General features: G+C 36.6%; 1 protein-coding gene and 1 long non-coding RNA gene across 18 annotated transcripts in view; one reads left to right on the forward strand and one right to left on the reverse strand.

Annotated features, from left to right (window-relative positions):
* Positions 1-19841, reverse strand: part of CEP112 (centrosomal protein 112) — a 452281-nt gene that overhangs the window by 152563 nt on the left and 279877 nt on the right. For all 17 annotated transcript variants that reach the window (XM_070227014.1, XM_070227013.1, XM_070227007.1 and 14 more), the window contains one exon: positions 16918-17148. In XM_070227014.1, the coding sequence (XP_070083115.1) occupies positions 16918-17148 (231 nt within the window). The remainder of the gene's footprint in view (positions 1-16917; positions 17149-19841) is intronic.
* Positions 8811-19841, forward strand: part of LOC138916221 (uncharacterized) — a 41696-nt gene continuing 30665 nt past the window's right edge. Inside the window, exon 1 of the long non-coding RNA XR_011423157.1 lies at positions 8811-8925. This is a non-coding gene — a long non-coding RNA (uncharacterized lncRNA). The remainder of the gene's footprint in view (positions 8926-19841) is intronic.

Raw genomic sequence — 19841 nt, forward strand, 5'->3', positions numbered from 1 at the left:
AACTTTTGTAATATTTAAGTAGTAGAGGCTTTTAATCCAATGTATTATGTAGAATATATGCATAAACTATATTATTTAAAAACATTTTAAAATCATTTTTTCCCCCTGAGGAAGATTAGCCCTGAACTAACATCTGTGCCAATCTTCCTCCACTTTATATGTGCGTTGCCGCCATAGCATGGCTGATGAGTGGTGTAGGTCTGCACCTGGGATCTGAACCCGCAAACCTAGGCCACCGAAGAGGAGTGTGCTGAACTTAACCACTACGCCAGGGGGCTGGCCCCTCATTTTGATTTTGAAAAAGAATGATTAATATGGAGAATCGAGACCAAGAATAACCTGTATATTAAAAAGAGATATTTCAAAATATCTATCACTTCGCCTATCATATATCTGTGTATATTATTGTTATTTTAAAAAATCATGTATATGTCATAGGACACAACAAAAGAAACTGGAAAATTAAAATCTTGCTTCCATAACCTATACACATTTTCTTCTATTGGTGTGATCCCATTTGATTCTTCATATGTTAGGTTTGTTTTGAGAAGTCATTTTCCAAAATTCACCTGTCTAATAATAAAATACACTACTGTATGAAATAAAATATGCTTATATATGCTGCTTCATTAAATTAATCTCCCATGAGGAAAACTGTTAAATATCAGGTATTTGTCTGAAAGTATGTAGAAATCTCAAAGAATCTACAAAAAAAGTGACTAGAATAGGTGAATTTAGAGAGGTCATGGGATACGAGATCAATATGCAGAAATCTATTGTATTTCTATATATTAGCAACAAACAATTGGGAATGGAAGTTAAAAACACGAAATGATTAGGTATAAATCTAACAAAATAAACACAACATCTATATGCTCAGAACTATAAACACTGTCGAAAGAAATTAAAGAAAGCCTAAACAAATAGCAAGATAGTTTATATTCATGAACTGGAAGACTCAATATCATTAAGATTCAATTCTCTCCAAACTGAGTAGATTTGATGCAATTCAAAAAAATATCCCAGCAGGATTTTGTGTAGATTTCATTACGTTGATTCTAAGAGCAAAAGAACTATGACAGGCAAAACCATTTTGAAAAAGAACAAAGTTGGACACCTCATACTACCTGTCTCCAAGACTATAAAAGCTATCGTAATCAAGGCAGTGAGGGACTGGAAAAGGAAAGACATACAGTCATGCATCGCTGAACATGGGGATCTGTTCTGAGAAGTAAGTTGTTAGGTGATTTCACTGTCATGCGAACATCACAGAGTGTACTGAAGAACAAGAAAATGTGCCACCCCAAAATGTGTCTCTTTACCATGACGATTAGTTTAGGCTGATTATTTTTAAGAAACAAAAGCCTCAGAAAGTTTTTCTTGTTACCTTCCTGTAAACTGCCTAAAAGAATTCACATTAAAAAACTTGTCTTGGGAAGTGAGTTATCACTTAGCATAACATGAACTAGGTAATACACAGGGAGGAACCTAGAAAAGCCTCTTTGCTGGGCTTCCCTCTGTGTTCTTCTGTTTCTGTGACCAAACACTTGTTTTCCAAATGTTTGCTCATTTTCACCTACCTGTGAATTGCCTTCCTTCCCTTTGAAGTCCCTGACTCTCCCCACCCCCCGCATCTTCTTTTGTCTTTAGCTGAGGAAGACATTTAAGGTGAGAGCTTCAGTCATTTTAGCAAGTTACTTGGTTTCCTGGGTTTCTCTCACGTATACATGTTATCCAACTTGTTTGTTTTTCTCCTGTTAATCTGTCTCGTGTTAATTTAATTCTTAGACCAGTCAGAAAAATCTAGAAGGGCAGAAGAAAATTTCTTCCTCCCCTATAGTACTTAACACAAACCTACATGGTATAGCCTACTACACACCTAGGCTATATGGGACTAATCTTATGGCACCACCACCGTATATGCAGTCTGTTGTTGATCAAAATGTCACCATGCAACAAGACTGTAAACACCAATGGAACAAAATTAAACACCCCAGTAGTATACCACACATATATGCTCAACTGATTTTCAACGAAGCTGCAAAAGCAATTCAATGGAGAAAGGATAGTCTTCTCAACAAATAGTGCTGAAACAATTGAATCTTAATCTATACCTTGCACTATTCACAAAAATTGACTCAAAATGGACCACAGACCTAAATATAAAACTTAACACTATAAAACTTTTAGAAGAAAACCTTTGTGACCTTAGGTTAGGCAAATATGTCTTAGATATGACACCAAAAGCATGATCTATAAAAGAAAAAACTGATAAACTGGATTTCATAAAAATTAAGAACCTTGGGGCCGGCTCTGTGGCTGAGTGGTTAAGTTCGCGCGCTTCACTGCGGCGGCCCAGGGTTTGGATCCTGGGCGCGGACATGGCACCGCTCATCAGGCCACGTTGAGGCAGTGTCCTATATCCCACAACTAGAAGGACCTGCAACTAAGATATACAACTGTGTACGGGGGGGTTTGGGGAAATAAAGCAGAAAAAAAAAAAAAGGGCGGCACTTCAATGCCAAAAAAATAAAAAAATTAAGAACCTTTGCTCTTTGAGAGACACTGTTAAAAGAATGAAAACTTAAGCCATTGACTGTGAAAAGTCATCACATATGTAATCATTTGGTTATACAGTCATCATATCATATGTGATTTGTAAATCATATATCTTATAAAGGACTTGTATTCAGAATATATGAAGAACTCCCGAAATTTAATAATAAGAAAATAAACAATATAAAATTGGAAAACATTTAAATAGACATTTTACCAAGGAAGATATTCAGATGACAACATATGTGAAAAGATGCTCAATATTATTAGTTATTAGGGAAATACACATACAATGAGATACACCTATTAGGGTGGCTAAAATAATGTTACAAACTCAATAATATCAAGTGCTGGAGAGGATGCAGAGCAACTGGAACTCTCACACATTGCTGATGGGAATACAAAATGATTCAGCCACTTTAGAAAGCAGTTGGACAGTTTCCAATAAAGTTAAAAAATATATTTAACACACAACTCAGCAATCCCACTCCTTGCTATTTAACCAAATGAAATAAAAAATATATGTTTACACAAAAGCCTTTATGTGAATCTTTAATAACTCAAATATTTTTCAACTAGAAAGTGGATAAACAAAGTTTGGTACATCTATGCAATGAAATATTGTTAGCAATTAAAAAGATCGAGCTACTGCTACACACACAACGTGGATGAATCTCAAATGCATTATGCTAAGGGAAACAAACTAGACTCTAAAGGCTGTACACTGAATGATTCATTTATCTGACATTCCAGAAAAGGCAAATCTACAGACACAGAAAACAGACGCACAGTTACCAGGAGTTGGGGCAAGGAGAAGGAAACGGGTTGACAACAAAGGGTCTGGAGGAATATTTGAGGTGATGGAACAGGTCTTTATCTTGATAGTGGTGATGGTTTGTCAAAGTTTGCAGGATTATACATAATCTATATGTAAATTGTAGTTTGATAAAATGTTTTAAGAAGACAGAAATGAATGAAGAGTTACGGAAGTACAGGAAAGAGAGCAATTTCTTCTGAGTTGGTGTAGGAAGCAGGAAAATAGGGACAGTAACATGTTTGAATGAGGATGATGAGTTCACCAGGTCTTCCAGGCAGAGGGAACAACATGTGTGAAGCCATGAAGGGAGAAGCTTTGCAGCCTATTTTTGGAAAAGGGAGTCATCTCAGGTAAGCACAGCACAGACCATGTCTGTGATCGGGGAGACAGTTAAGAGAGGTAGAAGAAGAGACTTCATACTCATTTGGATGACTATTATAAAAACAAAACAAAGAAACCCAAAGCAACAAGCGTTGGGGATGATATAGAGAAATTGGAACCCTTGTGCACTGCTGGTAGGAATGTAAAATGGTGCAGCTGCAATGGAAGACAGTATGGCAGGTTCCTGAAAAAAGTAAAAATAGAATTACCATATGATCCAGCAATTCCTCTTCTGGGTATATATCCAAAACAACTGAAAGCAGGAACTCAAATAGATATTTGTACCTCCATGTTCATAGCAGCATTATTCACAATAGCCAAAAAGTGGAAGTAACCCAAGTGTCCACTGGTGGGATGAATGGATAAACAAAATGTGGTATACACACACAATGGAATATTATTCAGCCTTTTATGAAAAAGGAAATTCTGACACATGCTACCACATCGACAAACCTTGAAGACATCATGCTAAGTGAAATAAGCTAGTCACAAAAGAACAAATACATATGATTCCACTCATAGGAGATCCCTAGAGCAGTCAAATGCACAGAGACAGAAAGCAGAATGGTGGTTGGCAGGGGCTGGGGAATACGGGGAGACAGAGAGTCAGTGTTTAATGGGTACAATTTCGGTTTTGCAAGATGAAAGGAGTTCTGGAGATGGATGGTAGTGACGGTTGCACAACAATTTAAATAAGCCACTGAACTGTACGCTAAAAGATTTAATTAATTAAAATGAATAAGAGGAAAAAAGGAAAGTTAAATGAGGAGAAACAGGATTATGCAAATCCCTGGCCAGAAAGCTAAGAAACTGTGGCAACCTCACTTTGCTGTGGGCAATAGTGCTTTGTAAGATTTTGAGCAACAGAGGGAAACGCCATTAGTTCACAATCTACCTTGCCCAGAAGGTTCCGCTTGATTCTACCCCTCTCCCACAGACCTCCAGACATTTTCCTGGGTGTTTACCAGGGCCTGCTGTCCAACAGATTTAGACAATGGTTCTGATTTCAGTTAAAGGTAATCACAGTTTTGTCTGTTCCATTATTCCTGTCCCATTAAAATAAATCTCTTTGAGGGGAGCAGTTATGTTTACATTGCCAGTGCCTAACCCAACCCAGCAATAAGACAGAGGGTATCTCAGTCTTACCTTCTTCTCTTTGAGGCCAGATGGTCCTGTGTCCCTCAGGGGCCTCAGACTACCAGCCTGCTCTTTCTCAGGAGCATTACCATTTTCTCCCTTCATCCCTATTAGACCCAGACTTGGCTTTCCTGGGGAGATGAGTAGTCTACAGTCAGAGAAGACCACATTTCCTTTGGACCCCATTAAGATGAGGGCTCTCCGGACAGGACAGGCCAAGCTTCTGCTTTTCTTTGATGCTAATGAGGGCACAGCCCCCCTGCCCAGACAAGAAGATCTAGTGACATCACAATCACACTGCTCAGTTTCTGATGCCAGGGCTAGAGAGCCAGCACATCCTTTTCTTTGTGACTCCAGTCTCCCAGGGGCAGAAAGGGGAAACAGGTTGAAGATGTCCTACAGCATAGGAGTATGGCAACAATATAGATAGATGGTGACTTTTGTAAATCGCTGTTCAGCTTACAAAGTGTTTATAATATAGAACATTTCCAAAAAACTGAACAATGCAATTTAAAAATCACATATAATCTCATCCTACAAAGAAATGAACTAGCGTAGTTCCTTTTTTTCTTCTCTGTGTATAAGCTTATTTATGGCTCATTTTTTCTTAGTCTCACATCCTATATCAAATCCCTGAGAGGTTGTGTTGGCTCCAACTTGAAAACGTATCCAGAAGCTTACCACCTCCACTAGTGCCCTCTGTTCTAGGCCCCGATCATGTCTCACTTAGATTACTGCCCTGCCTTTCTAATTGGTTTCCCGCTTTTGTTCTCACACAACTAGAACGATCTTTTCAAGTCTAAGTCAGATCACATTACTCCTTGGCACGATACCCTAATCTTCTCCCATTACTCAGAGTTAAAGCCAGTCCTTAGAACAGCCTCAAATACCCTACATGATCAGGACCCTTGAGATCCCTCAAACTTCATCTCCTACTCTTTCTCCTGTGTGTACTCTGCTCTCTCCACACTGGCTTCCCTGCTGCTCCTTAACCATGACAGCCATGCTCTTGCCTTGGGATCTTTGCACTGGCTGTTTGCTCTATGAGAAATTTCTTCCTTTAAATATCCACATGGCTAATTCAACTCCTTTGTTGATCTTCTCAATGAGGCCAACCCTGACCACACTATTTAAATGGTCCCAACTCTGGTACTCCGGAGTCTCCCTTAATCATCTCTATCATTTATTATTGAATAGCACCTAGAAACTTTAAAAAATTATTTGTAAGTTACTTCTGTTGCATGTTCACTTCTATGGTCTGTCTCTCCTGCTAGAATGTGAGCTCTGAGGAGACAGGAATGTCTGCCTATTTGGTTCACTGATATATCAGGCGTCTTAGGACCTCTATATACAAAATAGGCACCAAATGCTGAAAGCATTAAGAGTGTGCCATTGCCGCTAACTGTCCTTCAGCATCCGTTCTTCTTCTTCTTTTAAATAATAATCTCTCCCCAAATTTTAGTGCTGTACATGCTAACAAGTCCCTGCTTCTCCAAGTATGGCCCTAGGACTAAGATTTCTCTGGTGGAATGTGAGTGAGAATGATATGTACAACTGCCATAGCACTTCCTGAAAAGGAAATTATTTGTCATCCTCATTTTCTTTTTCCCCCTTCCTGCTGGTTGGAAAATGGTAACAACTGGAATAGGAGCCCTTAATGCAGAGATGGTAGCTCCATGTTGAAGATGATAGACCAGCCCGCCAGCTAGCCTGGGTTCCTAAATGACCTTGTGGAACAGAACCATTTGCTCCCACCCTTGGGCCACCCTAATACCTCTGGACTGTTAAGCAAGGGAAAAATTAGCTCCAGATCTCATTTATCCACTGTGTTTTGGGGCTCTTTCTTACAGCATCTTAGGCTTACCCTGATGAATGTGGAGAAGACCACCCATAATAATAATATAATCATAGCATTCCTAATACCAAACCATCTTTGTATTCCTGGAATAAAACCCATGTGGTCATGCTGTACAATGTTTTAAATAGGCTAGTGGATTCTTTTGCATAATATTTATTTGCATTTTTTTACAATATTCACTAGTGAGATTATTCTGTTTTTAAAGGGATACGTTTTTTGGGTTTTGGTATTGATATTATGCTAACCAAGGAACAGATTACTAAGTCAAAAGAAATGGATATTATAAAAGTCTATAACCTAGACTACCAAAGGCTTTCAGGAAGGTGGTACCAATTTACAATCCCACTAACAGCATTTTAGAGTATTTATTCACTGCACTTAGTGTTTGGTATTATTAATTAAAAATGATGCTTGGTATTTTTTAAAATAATTTGCTTACTCAATATATGAAAAGTAATATCTTGTCTTAATTATTATTTCCTTGATTACTTGTGAGAATGAAGAGGTTTATTTAAGAAAAATGCACTTTTTCTGGTCATGTATTTTCTCTCTCTTTTTTTTTTTACTGTGTCCTATAATGCATTCAATTTAGTTAAATTAATTGACCACTTTCAATTATTAATTTATTTAATCATCACAATATTGAACCAGGAAATCCCTTTCCACAGGGAATAATTGCTTCCAACATGAACAATGGTTAGAACGAGACTTGACTCTCAGCCCAGAGCTCTTCCACTATACTCTGACATCTGACCCCTTTGCAACCTCAGCTACTCAATACACAACACCTAAAGCTCATTGTTTACCCTCTGCCCTCCCCTCACAGAAAGTCTCTCAACAAAGGAAGCAAAAATGTGGATAGAGAGGCTTTGCCCCTTTTCTCCAACTTCCTTGAGCCTCCTAATAAATGGAAAATGCTTTTGTTTAAGTGCATTAAACGCTACTGAAATGTTGGTGTGGTATAAAAAAAGCATCAGTAAAGGCTAGTTGTAATATTAAAACAATTACAGTCTAGTTATCTATAACCTAAGTTCAGTATTACTGTCAAAAGGGCCCTCATTTAAAATGTATGCAGTCAGTATTAAAACGTTCCATAATTAAGTCATAGGACATATAAGGAGAAAAGATGCCTCCTAAACATAAAGAGTATCCTCACATATAACTTAGCATGCAAGCTGGAACATGCTTGAGAGTGAAAGAAGTGGGGGAAATACTGAATCATACAGGATTCTGGGACAACAGATGCAAACTAGGACTTTCCTGGGCAAGCTGGAATGCATAGGCATTCTATTTATGGTAAATCATCAGGATAGTGCCATAAATTATTTCCTTCATTATTTGTAATCATTTCATCATTAATGAAGATATTAATGAAATACATTTTTTTTCACTTTACTTTTTCAGTGTTATGAAAAAAAGATGCACTGTCCAATAAGACTCCTGTAGATTTGGCCATAAAACCAAAAGGACTAAAAGAACTGTACAATTCTCAGCAGCAATCTTAAACACATACACACGCACACCAGAAAACCCCACAAAACCAAAAGGAATACACACACAAATGCCTTTGGGCACAAATACCTGCTCCTCTTGCTCTCCACTCTCTCAGTTTGGATCTCAGTCTCTGAAGATGGCAAATGAACTGTTCCATTTTCAATAAATTCTAAAGTCAAATTACCATCTTTTGTTGCACTGACCTAAGAGATTTTTCCTTTATTCTAGTTAGAAATGTTTTCATTTAAGAAAGTCCAAATGGATAAAATCAACAAGTTCTGGTAAATGGCAGAACTTCCATTTATAGTGGTGTGATTAGAATATTAGAGGTTAGGCTAGAGAATGACAGGGAGGACTAATCTTGTAAATTTTAAACGTTTAATATAAACAATGATTCATTTATAATTCTAGATTTTATTTTCAAATAATCTTAACATAAAATATACTGCCTTTTCATTTTCTCCAAGTAAAACATAGTTCTCCAGCTCAGGAAAACTACAGTTGGAAGTTAAGCTATTATTTGCTCTCCCAGATTGTTAGAAAATAGGAGTGCTCTTTAAATGCAGCAGAGGTAGAGGAAGAAACAGCAGAAGAAACAGAGAAAGCCTTTCAGCAGGGAGCAGCCCACTGCCATCTACATCCCTGACTCCACATCAGCACTAAGCTTTGCAGTTCCACTCAGGTAAGAATGGCAAAACCTCGACAGTGTAAATATTCAAGCAGGAATGATGATAGATACTCTGCTCTTTTTGTTTAATAAGTAAACACTCCAGGCATTATTCCAGTATTTATTTAGTGGAATCACTGTGAAACAGGTGCCTCACATCAGAACCAGAAAAAGTAGGAGAGAGCTGGAGACTGGTATAAAACTGAGAGACTAGGGAACAAACAATTCCTCTTGTTACACAAGGAGATGCACAAACTGATGTAAGTAAAATATTTGGTTTGGACTGATTTGTATATATTGTCAAAATGACAAAAAAAAGTCCTGGTTTTTATATAAGACAAGACATAGCCCCTTTCACCATTCAGAGAAGGTTTACAATTGAAGTTATTTGAAGATACTTTAAAATTCTAAACCTTAATATAAATGAATACCAATTCATCACATTCCAATTATGTTCACACTCAAAGTTTTCTAAGTTGTCATTTATGCATGTTTTTTCTTTCATAAATTAATTTACTGTTATGTTTAAAGGCATCAGTATAGTCCATTATATTAAGCTGTGGTTTATACACCCAGAGGAAAGTGCCAACTTGAAGTTCATCAACATTGTAGAATGTTGTAAAAATTATACTGGATGTTGTTTGCCAATCAATTTTTATAAATCTGAACTGTTTGAGGATAATATTTAAAATTTTAAGGATATGATACTTCATATTTTTAGCAAAGGAAAAAGTAAGAAAAAAGATCAAAGAAAAAAGAACAGAATTGAGATTAGAAATCCATTTTAAGCCAAAATGACAATGTCTTCATAAGTTAATATTAATCCTTTAATTATAAATTTCAAAGGTCTAAGTAGTTTCTATGACCTTAGCTTTGAATAATTATGCCATATGGAGCTTTTCTTAAATTTGAAAAAGATGCTGAATTGTTGCTCAAAGCCTTTTAATGACTTCAGGCTGGCAGAATTCCAGTATAATCCTTCAGATACCATTAAAATTATAGACCAGGAACCCAAGCTGGTAAATGCTATGTCAATTTCATAAGCGGTTTTTACTTAGTAGAGCACAGTGTGGAGAATGTTTGATGTGTTCATATATATCTAAATATCAAATTGTGAAGCGTAAAACAACTACTTATAATGAAGAATTCACAAAGGAAAAGATGGACAGGTTACATGAAATATAAATAAATTTTTTGTGTATCATAAAATTAAAAGGCAAATACCAAAAATATTTGTCACAAAGATAAGAGTTTTATCATCCTAAATATAAAACAAATTTATATAAGGTGATGAAAAAAACACTAGGACACTAATGGGAGAGAAACTGACAAAGGATTTGAACAGGCAATCCCCAAAGAATGAACTACGAGTAACAAATCCATTATACATGTTCAATCTCACTCTTAAAAATGCCAATTAAAAACAAATGTTGTTCACCAAAAAAATACCAAAAATTAAAGAGAAAGTATTAATTATACTAAGGACTGGCTAGATAAAACAGATATTCTTTTGAGGAAAATATAAATTAGTACAACCTTTCTAAAAAGTAATTTGTTCCTATAATTCTACTAAGATCTTAACCTATGGGGAAGAAATGGGAATGTTGACAAAAATTTACCTATGAAGATGTTAATCTCTGCATCAAGTTAGACATTTTTTTTTTTTTTAAAAAGCTAAATGTTTAAAAATAAAGGAATACCACAATAAACTATGCTACATCCGTAAAAATGGAATATCATGAAATAATGAAAACTATTTTCAAAGAATTTCTAATGACTTTGGCATATTCTTAGCACAACTTTTAAAAAAAGCAAGACAACTGTCTCTTTAGTATGATCTCAGTCAGCTAAGTTAACATAGCTATTTTACATACACACTAAATTATTACTATTAGTTACATCTGGGTGATAGTAGTAACAGGAAATTTTACACGTCTCTATTTTCCACATTTTCTAAAAGGTCTATTTCAAGAAAAGTTATTTTTAAAATAGCTGAACAGATCTTTGAAACAATGGTAAATTTTAAAGACAAAAGTTTTAATCTAACTTCTGAAAACTACCCACTACCATCACTTACTAATGCTCTTTAATTTTTCAAAGGTTCATATTTTATGGACCTCGTTTCAATTTGGTTTGAAAAGATTTTCAAAAGGCTAGAAAAGCAGCTTTCACTTTGCAAATGTCAATCATTGACTCTTTCGGATTCTCCGTTTCAAGTATTTTGACCTTGTGGAGGTATTTCATGTTTCTCTTAACTCAGACACTGAAGATATCATCTAGGTCTCACTCGCTGCTGACAGAACCTCAGGTAGGATCCAGACTTAGGAATTCTTTTATAACCTTAACATTGTAAGTGCTACTGAAACAACCCAGGCCCACAGGGAATGTTGCATTTAGATTATTTATTATCCTAGTGTTACTTTCCTCTCCTCTTTGAAGCTTGATTTTATACTTAATGATAGAAAATCATTTCTAAACCTCTGAATCCTGACTAGATTTTGAACTGCTAGCAAATATTTTAACTTTTGGATTTATTTAAATGTAATAAAACATTAAAGATACAGTGAGAAGAATTCAAATAACACGCACAATGAGATTAACATTCTAGTAAAAGAATTATGTACTGGCTTATTAGTATTAATTCAAACTTTTATAGTAAGAACTCAAATGTCTACTAATTTGTGCACAAAAAAATTAAAACTGTGTCTGAAAAAATATTTATGCTCTATGTTTAACTTATTAAGTAATATGGAAGAAATTACAGCACTAAAAAACAAAGGAATACTTGAACATAAAGATATATCTTGTCCTACCCGAAGTATTTATAAGGAGTTGAAATCAAATTTGGATGCATCAATAATTTTTTATTTATTCACATTACCATTCACAGTGGCTATATTGAATTTCTCAGTTCATCATCATTCTTTTATTCACTCACTTAACCTTTACGAATGTCTACTTTGTACGAGGCACCACACATGATCCTGGAGCTTTAGAAATAATCATTTCACAAGGACTGCTTCAGGGAAGGGACAGTGCAGGTCCTCACTGCATTCTGAAATGCTAAACTCCTTTTACTAGTTAAGTAAAAACACTTATCAATCAGAAATACAAATTACTCTTCATATCAGCAGCCCAGTACTTGTACTATAGCATATGGATTTTGGGGTTGACTATTTCCATAACTCGACAAAAACAAAACTTATGGTCCTAAACACTAGCCCACTCAATTCTCTTGTCCTTTCCCAGATTCTCCCCCTGCCAAGACCCTGCATTCTCATTAACATCCTCAGCACTTGTGTACATGTCAGCTAAAATTACTACACTAAAACCCCTTTTCTATCTCCTTGTATTACTTGTGTTCTCAGTTCAATTCAGGAGCATTCCATTCTTCCAGACTCATGCTGCCATGCTCCCTCCTCTACCCGCAGAACTCCAATTCTACCTGAGCAAATTCCTTTTCACTCTCTTCCTTTCAGCTACATTCCAGCCATCTGCTCAGCTTGAAGCCTGGCTGTTTCACTCTTCTCGAAACTCCTCACTCTGAGCAGACTATTGTGATCCTTTACTAAAAACATAGATGATATCTTACACAAGCTCTTCTCAAGTCTTGTCAAAGAACTTCTTTATTTATATCTTTACCAAGCCTCTTCTTCCTTCCTTCCTCCTCAGAAGTCATGGCTCCCGTCATTCATTCACTTAATTAATGCCAGGTAAGCACCTACCATATGCTAAGTTTTCTAGGCACTAGCAGTACAGAAATAAACAAGATAGATAAAGTCCTGCTAATGGAGCTTAGGTTATAGTGGAGGAAAAAGAAGATAAGTGAAAAAATAAAAAAATGATTTCAGATAGTGAGATGAGCTATGAAGACAAAGGGACAATAAGGGGGTAGAGGTAGGCAAGACTTTAGATAGAGAGGTCACAGAAGGACACTCTGAGGAGTGCACAGTGATGAGGAGGAGGATGGCCATAAGAAAATCATGGAGAAGAACATTCCAGGCAGAGAGGTGGCAGGTGTAAAGACCTGGAGGCAGGAGAGAGAGATACATGTTCCAGGAACAGACCAACGTCTTATGTGGCTGAATCCTCAAAGCCAAGGCATGAGGGTGGGCCAGTGCTGGCAATTTCACTCACATCCTCCTCTCTCAGATCATAAGCCATCAGTTATCTATGGTTCTTTGCATCTTTAAGGCTCTTCCTCTCCATTAGTCTTTTCTCATGTATTTCAAGAAATTTTCAGCCTGAAAATATACTCTCCTTAGCTCCTGTTCCTCTTTGGAACTGCACTTTCCTTTTAATATCAGATTTTCCAAAACAATAGAGTATTCACTAATCTCCACTTCCTCACTACTCTCTCATTTATCTTGTGCAACCGTGTTTCTGCCCACACTATCATTTTCAGTGCTGGCCAAGATCAATGACGTCTCAGTTTCAAATTTCGTGACCTTTCCTCCACCCTCATCCTTCCTGACTTTCTGTCACATTCTTGACAATCCTCCTTTCCAAATATTCTCCTCCTTTATTTCCATGAAAATACATTCTTCTCATATTCCTCTTACCTTGATGACCCTTCTTTGACTGTTTCCTCCCCAACCTCCTGAATGAAGTTCTTCCTTCACAGCTGTTGCTTGTTTTCCTTCTGCATTTCTCTCTTGAACAGGCCCTCTCTGTGGGTGACTCCCACAGCTGTCTTTCCCAGTCCTGCCTTCTCTTATTTTACCTACAAATGCCCCTCAGTAGCAAGTGAACACCACAGCTGGGTTTAGCGATGGCACTTCAAACTCAACATGCTCATAAATGAATTCTTCTTCTTCCTCCCCAAACCAGAAACTTCTCCTACATTCCCACAATGCCATCCCCAAGATGATTCTCAAACACTTCTCCACTGGCTCACTGTCACTGCTAACCTCTTACCACCGTCACTCACCTCTAGTGGGCCCTCAAGGACCTCTTGCCTAGATTAATCTAGTCTCGCCAATTACTTCTACTGCTATAGCATCTTGCCAACACTGATAGAAAGATTTTCTTAATAATCATTTGAATCTGACACTTCATTGCTTAAAAATCTTCAGTAGCTTCTCACTGTTTACCCAGTGAAGCTAAAATACTTACCACAGCTTTGGAACCTTTTAGTGATCCTTAGCTATCAATTAGCCTGATCACTGACCATGCTCCTTGATTAATATCTATGCCATGTAAAAGGGTTTGTTTGCTCTTGCTGCTTCTTGATTCCTTTGGCTTAGTATGACATCTTGCATATCTACTAGTCAACATCCTACATATTACTTATGTCTAGTTCAAGTGACATCTCTTCCAGTTAATTTTCCCTGATTTCCTTAACAGAATATCATTTTCCCCAGTTCACCCTCCATCTCGCATTACTCTTATCTGCGTATGTGTGTGCCTTGCAGTCACTATTATTTTATAATCTCCTTGAGGACAGTGCCTTTTTTTCTTTTTTCCTTGTATCCCCACAGTGCCTGCAATAATGCCTTTCTGAGACATAGAAAATCTTCCAGAAATGTTTGCTAAATGAATTACCAATGGCTTCCAATACTAACTTTTTATTATCTGTATCCTGTCAAATAGTAACACAAATAAATCTATACTCAAAAAAGCTCATCTCCTACTAAAAAGAAACATTTGAAATGTGAATATATAATGCAAGAAAATTACAGCCTAAACTGTATAAGTCTGGCTTTGATATGTTTAATTTTCTTAAATTGAGGTACACTGGTATCTGCGCCATTTAAGAACACTTACTTAGAAATACTTTGAACGGTTGGCAGAGATGACTGAAGCCAAGGTGAGGTATGTAAGAGCTACCAGAAAAGATAAGTGCAACACCACGGTCACTCTCCATCAGTCCCTTTTTTATCTGCTATTGTCAGAGGGCTAAAACTATTCTGTATAAGGGAATTTCCCTAATTCTTGGACCTTTGTATGTTTTAGCATCAAAACATTATTACTTTGTACTGCTTTGATGGAATTATCTCTAACATCTTCACTCAGATGTGTAAAAGGCATCTCAACTGGAACATGTCCCAAATGGCCCAACTCGTTGCTCTTATAGTCTTCTTGCAGCAAGGGGAACTCCATTTGTTCACTGGTTCCAGCAGGTCACCTTGGAATCACTCTTGTCTGCTAGCTCCAGTGCTCTCTCTAGCTCTTTTTCTCTCTTTCTCTCTCCCTCTCCACATCTGAACCAACAGCAAATCCTGTCAGCTCTACCTTCAGAATATAGCCCGAATCTGATCAGTCTTTACTACCTTCACCGCTACTGCCCAGGCCCAAGCCTCTTATATCTTGTCTAAATTACTGCAATAGCCTTTAAAAAAAACTTATTTTATTGAGGTCATAATGCTTTATAACATTGTGTAATTTCAAGTGTACATTATTATTTGTCAGTTTCTGTATAGACTGTATCACGCTCACCACCAATAGTCTAATTTTTATCCATCATCATATAAATATGTGCCCCTTTACCCCTTTTGCCCTCCCCAACTCCCTTCCTCTCTGGTAACCACTAATCTGTTCTCTTTGTCCATGTGTTTGTTTATCTTCCACACGTGAGTGAAATCATGCGGTGTTTATCTTTCTCTGTCTGGCTTATTTCACTTAATATAATACACTCAAGGTCCATCAATATTGTTGCACATGGGACAATTTTGCCTTTTTGACGGCTGAGCAGTATTCCATTGAATATATATATACCATATCTTTATCCATTCATCAGTTGATGGGTACATGGGTTGCTTCCACGTCTTGGCAATAGCTGTTTAACTAGCCTCCCTACTTCCTTCTTTCCCCTCATTGCAGTCTATTCTCAGCATGCACAGTCAGAGAGACTCCACTCAAATGTGAGTCAGGTCATGTCACTCCCTGCTCAAAACCCACTAAGCCTCTTCTACTCACAGAGAGTCAAAGCAAAGCCCTTTCAACAGCTACTCAGACCTACAGGACCTGTGTCCATCCCCTGAGGTTTCTTCCCTGACCTCATTACCACCTCCTCCTCCTCAGTCATCATTTCCAGCCACACTGGCCACCCTGCTGTTCCTCTGAGAAGCCAGACTCACTTCTGCCTTGTTAAAGCCTTTTCCCTATTTATTTCTGGGTTCAGAGCTATGCTGCCAAGGGCAAAGTCTGCTGAAAACTGACTCTCAGATAAATTTAGGTTCTAGAAAGTAACCACCTTAGGATCACGGTCCCTGAAAAATCAAGGGAGTAGTGCCTGGAACGGTGCTGTACGCTCTGTGAAGCCTGAACATTTGAAGAAGAAGAGGTGGAAAAAATTAAACAGAATTAGACGATTCTTAAATTACCCTTTTCGACTTTCTTGATCCCAAGATATAGACTGGTTTTAAGGAGCTCAAGAGGCAACTTGCAGTTGTCATGATTAATAGGAATTCACATGGACTACCTGATTAAAATATTTACACCAAAAGAATGAATACTTGCACTTATACCTGGAATATAAGTCAACCCAAAATGCGTGAACATTACATTAACAATTCAAAAATATATAATTCTAAAGAAACTTTTCGTTTTCTGAAATATCAATCTGGGAAAATGTCACCATTTTTGTTACACTGTTACAAAAAATGGCAAAATCTAGAAATGACTATTAGACAAGCTAGGAAAGATCTAAAACCTAGTCTTAGCCTAAGAAAACTTAGGGCCACAGCCCAAGTATTCCTAACCAGTATAATATTTGACAATGTTATAACATTGTTTTATCACAATGTGTATTTAATTACTGTGGAACGGGATATTCCATACAATGCCTTCCAGGAAAGTCAAGGGAAAAGTTAGGAAACCTAACTCTCAAGATTATTTTAGTGGTATTTAGATATTACACCAAGATACTTAAACTGCTCACTTGAATAGTTTATAAACTTGAAGAGCAATTCTATGTCCACCATCTTTTAGAGATTAAACATAAGGCAGCAGTGGATTTCAAACATGGGTTCAACCGCCCCTAAAAGACCCAGGTGCATAGCTTACCTTTTCCAACGTCATCTCTGTCTCCGCAGCATGAGCCTTTTCCAGCTCTATTCTCATTTTCTCTGATTCAGCCTTCAGCTTGCTGACAGCAGTGTCGTGGTCCCTTGCAGCCCTTTGTTTCTCCTCTTCACGAAGAAGACCAAGCTCTACCAGCTGCTGTTTCCTCTGTGAGTTCACATTAATCAGCTCTTCTCTCAACCTGTGCACTTGGGCCTCCATGTCAGCAATAACCTTGTTTTTAAAAATGGAAAAATGGGCAAAGGATATGAATAGGAAAGTTATGAAAGAAGAAAAAGGCTAACAAATGCACAAAAAATGTTCACTCCTTTCTTTTCTCCTTTCTTCCTACCCTCCTTCCTCCCTTCTTTCTTTCCTGCCTTCCTTCCCTCATTTTCCAATCCCATGCCATTCCCTCCTAGCTCAGATTTAAACACTACCTAGAACATTTTACCATATACATTTAGTTCTTCTTATTTCAAACATCTATGTAAATGGAATATCACATGTATTCTTCTGTAACTCGCTTTTTTCAAATACTCAATACTATGTTCATGAGATTTGTCTAGTACTTCCTATTGTATTTTTGTTTTTATTTCATTGATTTCTGCTCTTATTTTTATGTCCTTCATTCTACAGTCTTGGGTTTATTTCATATTCCTTCTTATAATTTCTTATTTTGGATATTTCTCTCTTTTATTTTTATCCATTCTTCTTTTCTGATTTATAAACTTAAGACTATAAATACCCCTCTACCTATACCTTAAGTTTAATATCTCAGGTTTAGATATATGGTATTTTCATTATCATTTAGTTCAAAACACTTTTTAACTTCCATTATTATTTCTGGAGATCTGTTCCACGCCTCTCTCCTAGCCTCCGCAGGCGATCCTTGGCATGCCTTGGTTTGCAGAGGCATCACTCCAATCTCTGCCTCCATGTTCACATGGCTTTCTTTCTACATCTGTTGTCTCTGTGTCCAAATTTCCCTCTTCTTTATAAGGACACTGGTCATCTTGGATATAGGCCCCATTCTAATCCAGCAGGATCCAATTTTTACTTTATTACATCTGCAAAGACCCTATTTCCAAGTTGACACACACAGGTTCTGGGTGGATATGAAATTTTGAGGGGGACACCAATCAATTTAGGACATGGAGTTTAATGCTTCTCTTCTTGTTACTCACTTCTAATTGTATTTTGGCCAGAGAATGTAGTCTATATTACATTAATTCTTTGAAAATCCTTGCAATTGCTTGATGGCCACTTATACAGCCAATTTTTTAAAAGTTTCATGAATGATTGCTAAGAAATATGTATTCTACATTTTCTGCAGTTGCTGGGTGCTATGTTCCACACAAATCCATTAGACCAAACTTGTTTATTATGTTGCTGAAATCTTCCATATCTAATTGCTTGCTTTCTTTACTTGAGCTATTGATTACTTAAAGATGTGTGTTAAAATCTCCCACTATAATGGGAGGTTTGTCTATTTCTCTTTGTAGCTCTGCTAAATTTTCCTTTACATATTTTGAGGTTTTAAGGTCCATGTAAGTTCTATATCTTAGTTAATCGGCTTTTTGTTTTCAAATAGTGATCCTCATCCTCTTTTTATCTAGGCTTGATTTTTGCCTTAAAGTCACTTTTGTCTGAATTAACAGATTTTAGTAGCAGCTTTTGAGGGGTAGATAGCATTTTGTTCAGTATATTTTTACCCATTTTTTTTACTTTAAACTTTTTGCATTCTCAAGTTTTAGGTATCCATCTTATAAATAGCTTATATATTTTGAATTTTCTTTTAAAAATCTAATCAATCTTTGTCTCTTAAATGGAGCCTTTAGTCCAATTTAGTCCATTAGTTTGTATGTTAACATATTTGCCTTTATTTTTTCTCTTATTTTGTGCTATCTTTTGTAAATTTCATTTCTTCCTTTTTTTGCCTTCTTTTATTCTAAATGAATAAATTTTTTCTTCTTTCAACTTTCTTCTTCCTGGTTTGGAAGTAACACACTATATAGTCCCTTAGTGGTAACAGTAAGAGGCCTCAACACCCACGCTTCACTTATCAAAATTCAAAGTTAATTATTCTGCTATCCTCCTAAACGCTAAGAGAAACTTAGGACATTCGAAGTCCTGCTGCAGTCTTCCATATTTATATGCTACAGTTGTTACTTTCAATTTATTTTGTTTTTCTCAACTCAATATTGCTAATTATTTTATTGGGTTAGTAGGCACTTAAATCTATCCACTTATTTACCTCTCTCTTGTTTCATTATTTCTTCTTGCAACTCTGACCTCCCATACAACCATTTTCCTTTAGCTCCAAGTTCATTCTTTACGTTCTTTTAAAGAAGTTTAGCAGCAAGCACTTAGTTTTTACCAATCTGAAAATATTTTTATGGGTGCTGTTGAAAAGTCAGCTGTTATTCATTGGAAGATAATTTGTTTTTATCTCTCTGGCTGCTTTTAGGACCTTCTATGTGTCTTTTGTGTTCTTCAAGGTTTTTTTATTTCTCTTAGTGTAGACACGTCTTTATTTAGTCTGATTGGGACATGTCACTCCTCTGAATCTGTCTTTGATAAGCACTGCAAAATTCTCAGGCATAACCTATTCATTTAACGTCTCTGTTCCACTCTCTCTCCACTCTTCATGGAACTCATTTAGATGCAAGTTAAACTTTTCTATTCTTCCATTTCACTTAACCTCTCATATTTTTCATCTCTTTTCATCTCTCCTACATTCTGCACATTTTATTCTGTGTCTATCTGCTCTCAAATCCAGGCAATTTCTTAATTTCAATTGTTTTGTTTTTATTTTTAGAAATGTTATTCTTTTTCAAATATGTTTGATAATTTTCAAACTCCCTTGCTATTTTACTATTTTAAATCCCTCTAAAATCTTTAAATATATATAATATATTAAATAT

Source organism: Equus caballus, chromosome 11 (genome assembly GCF_041296265.1).
Source record: "Equus caballus isolate H_3958 breed thoroughbred chromosome 11, TB-T2T, whole genome shotgun sequence".
NCBI lineage: Eukaryota > Metazoa > Chordata > Mammalia > Perissodactyla > Equidae > Equus > Equus caballus.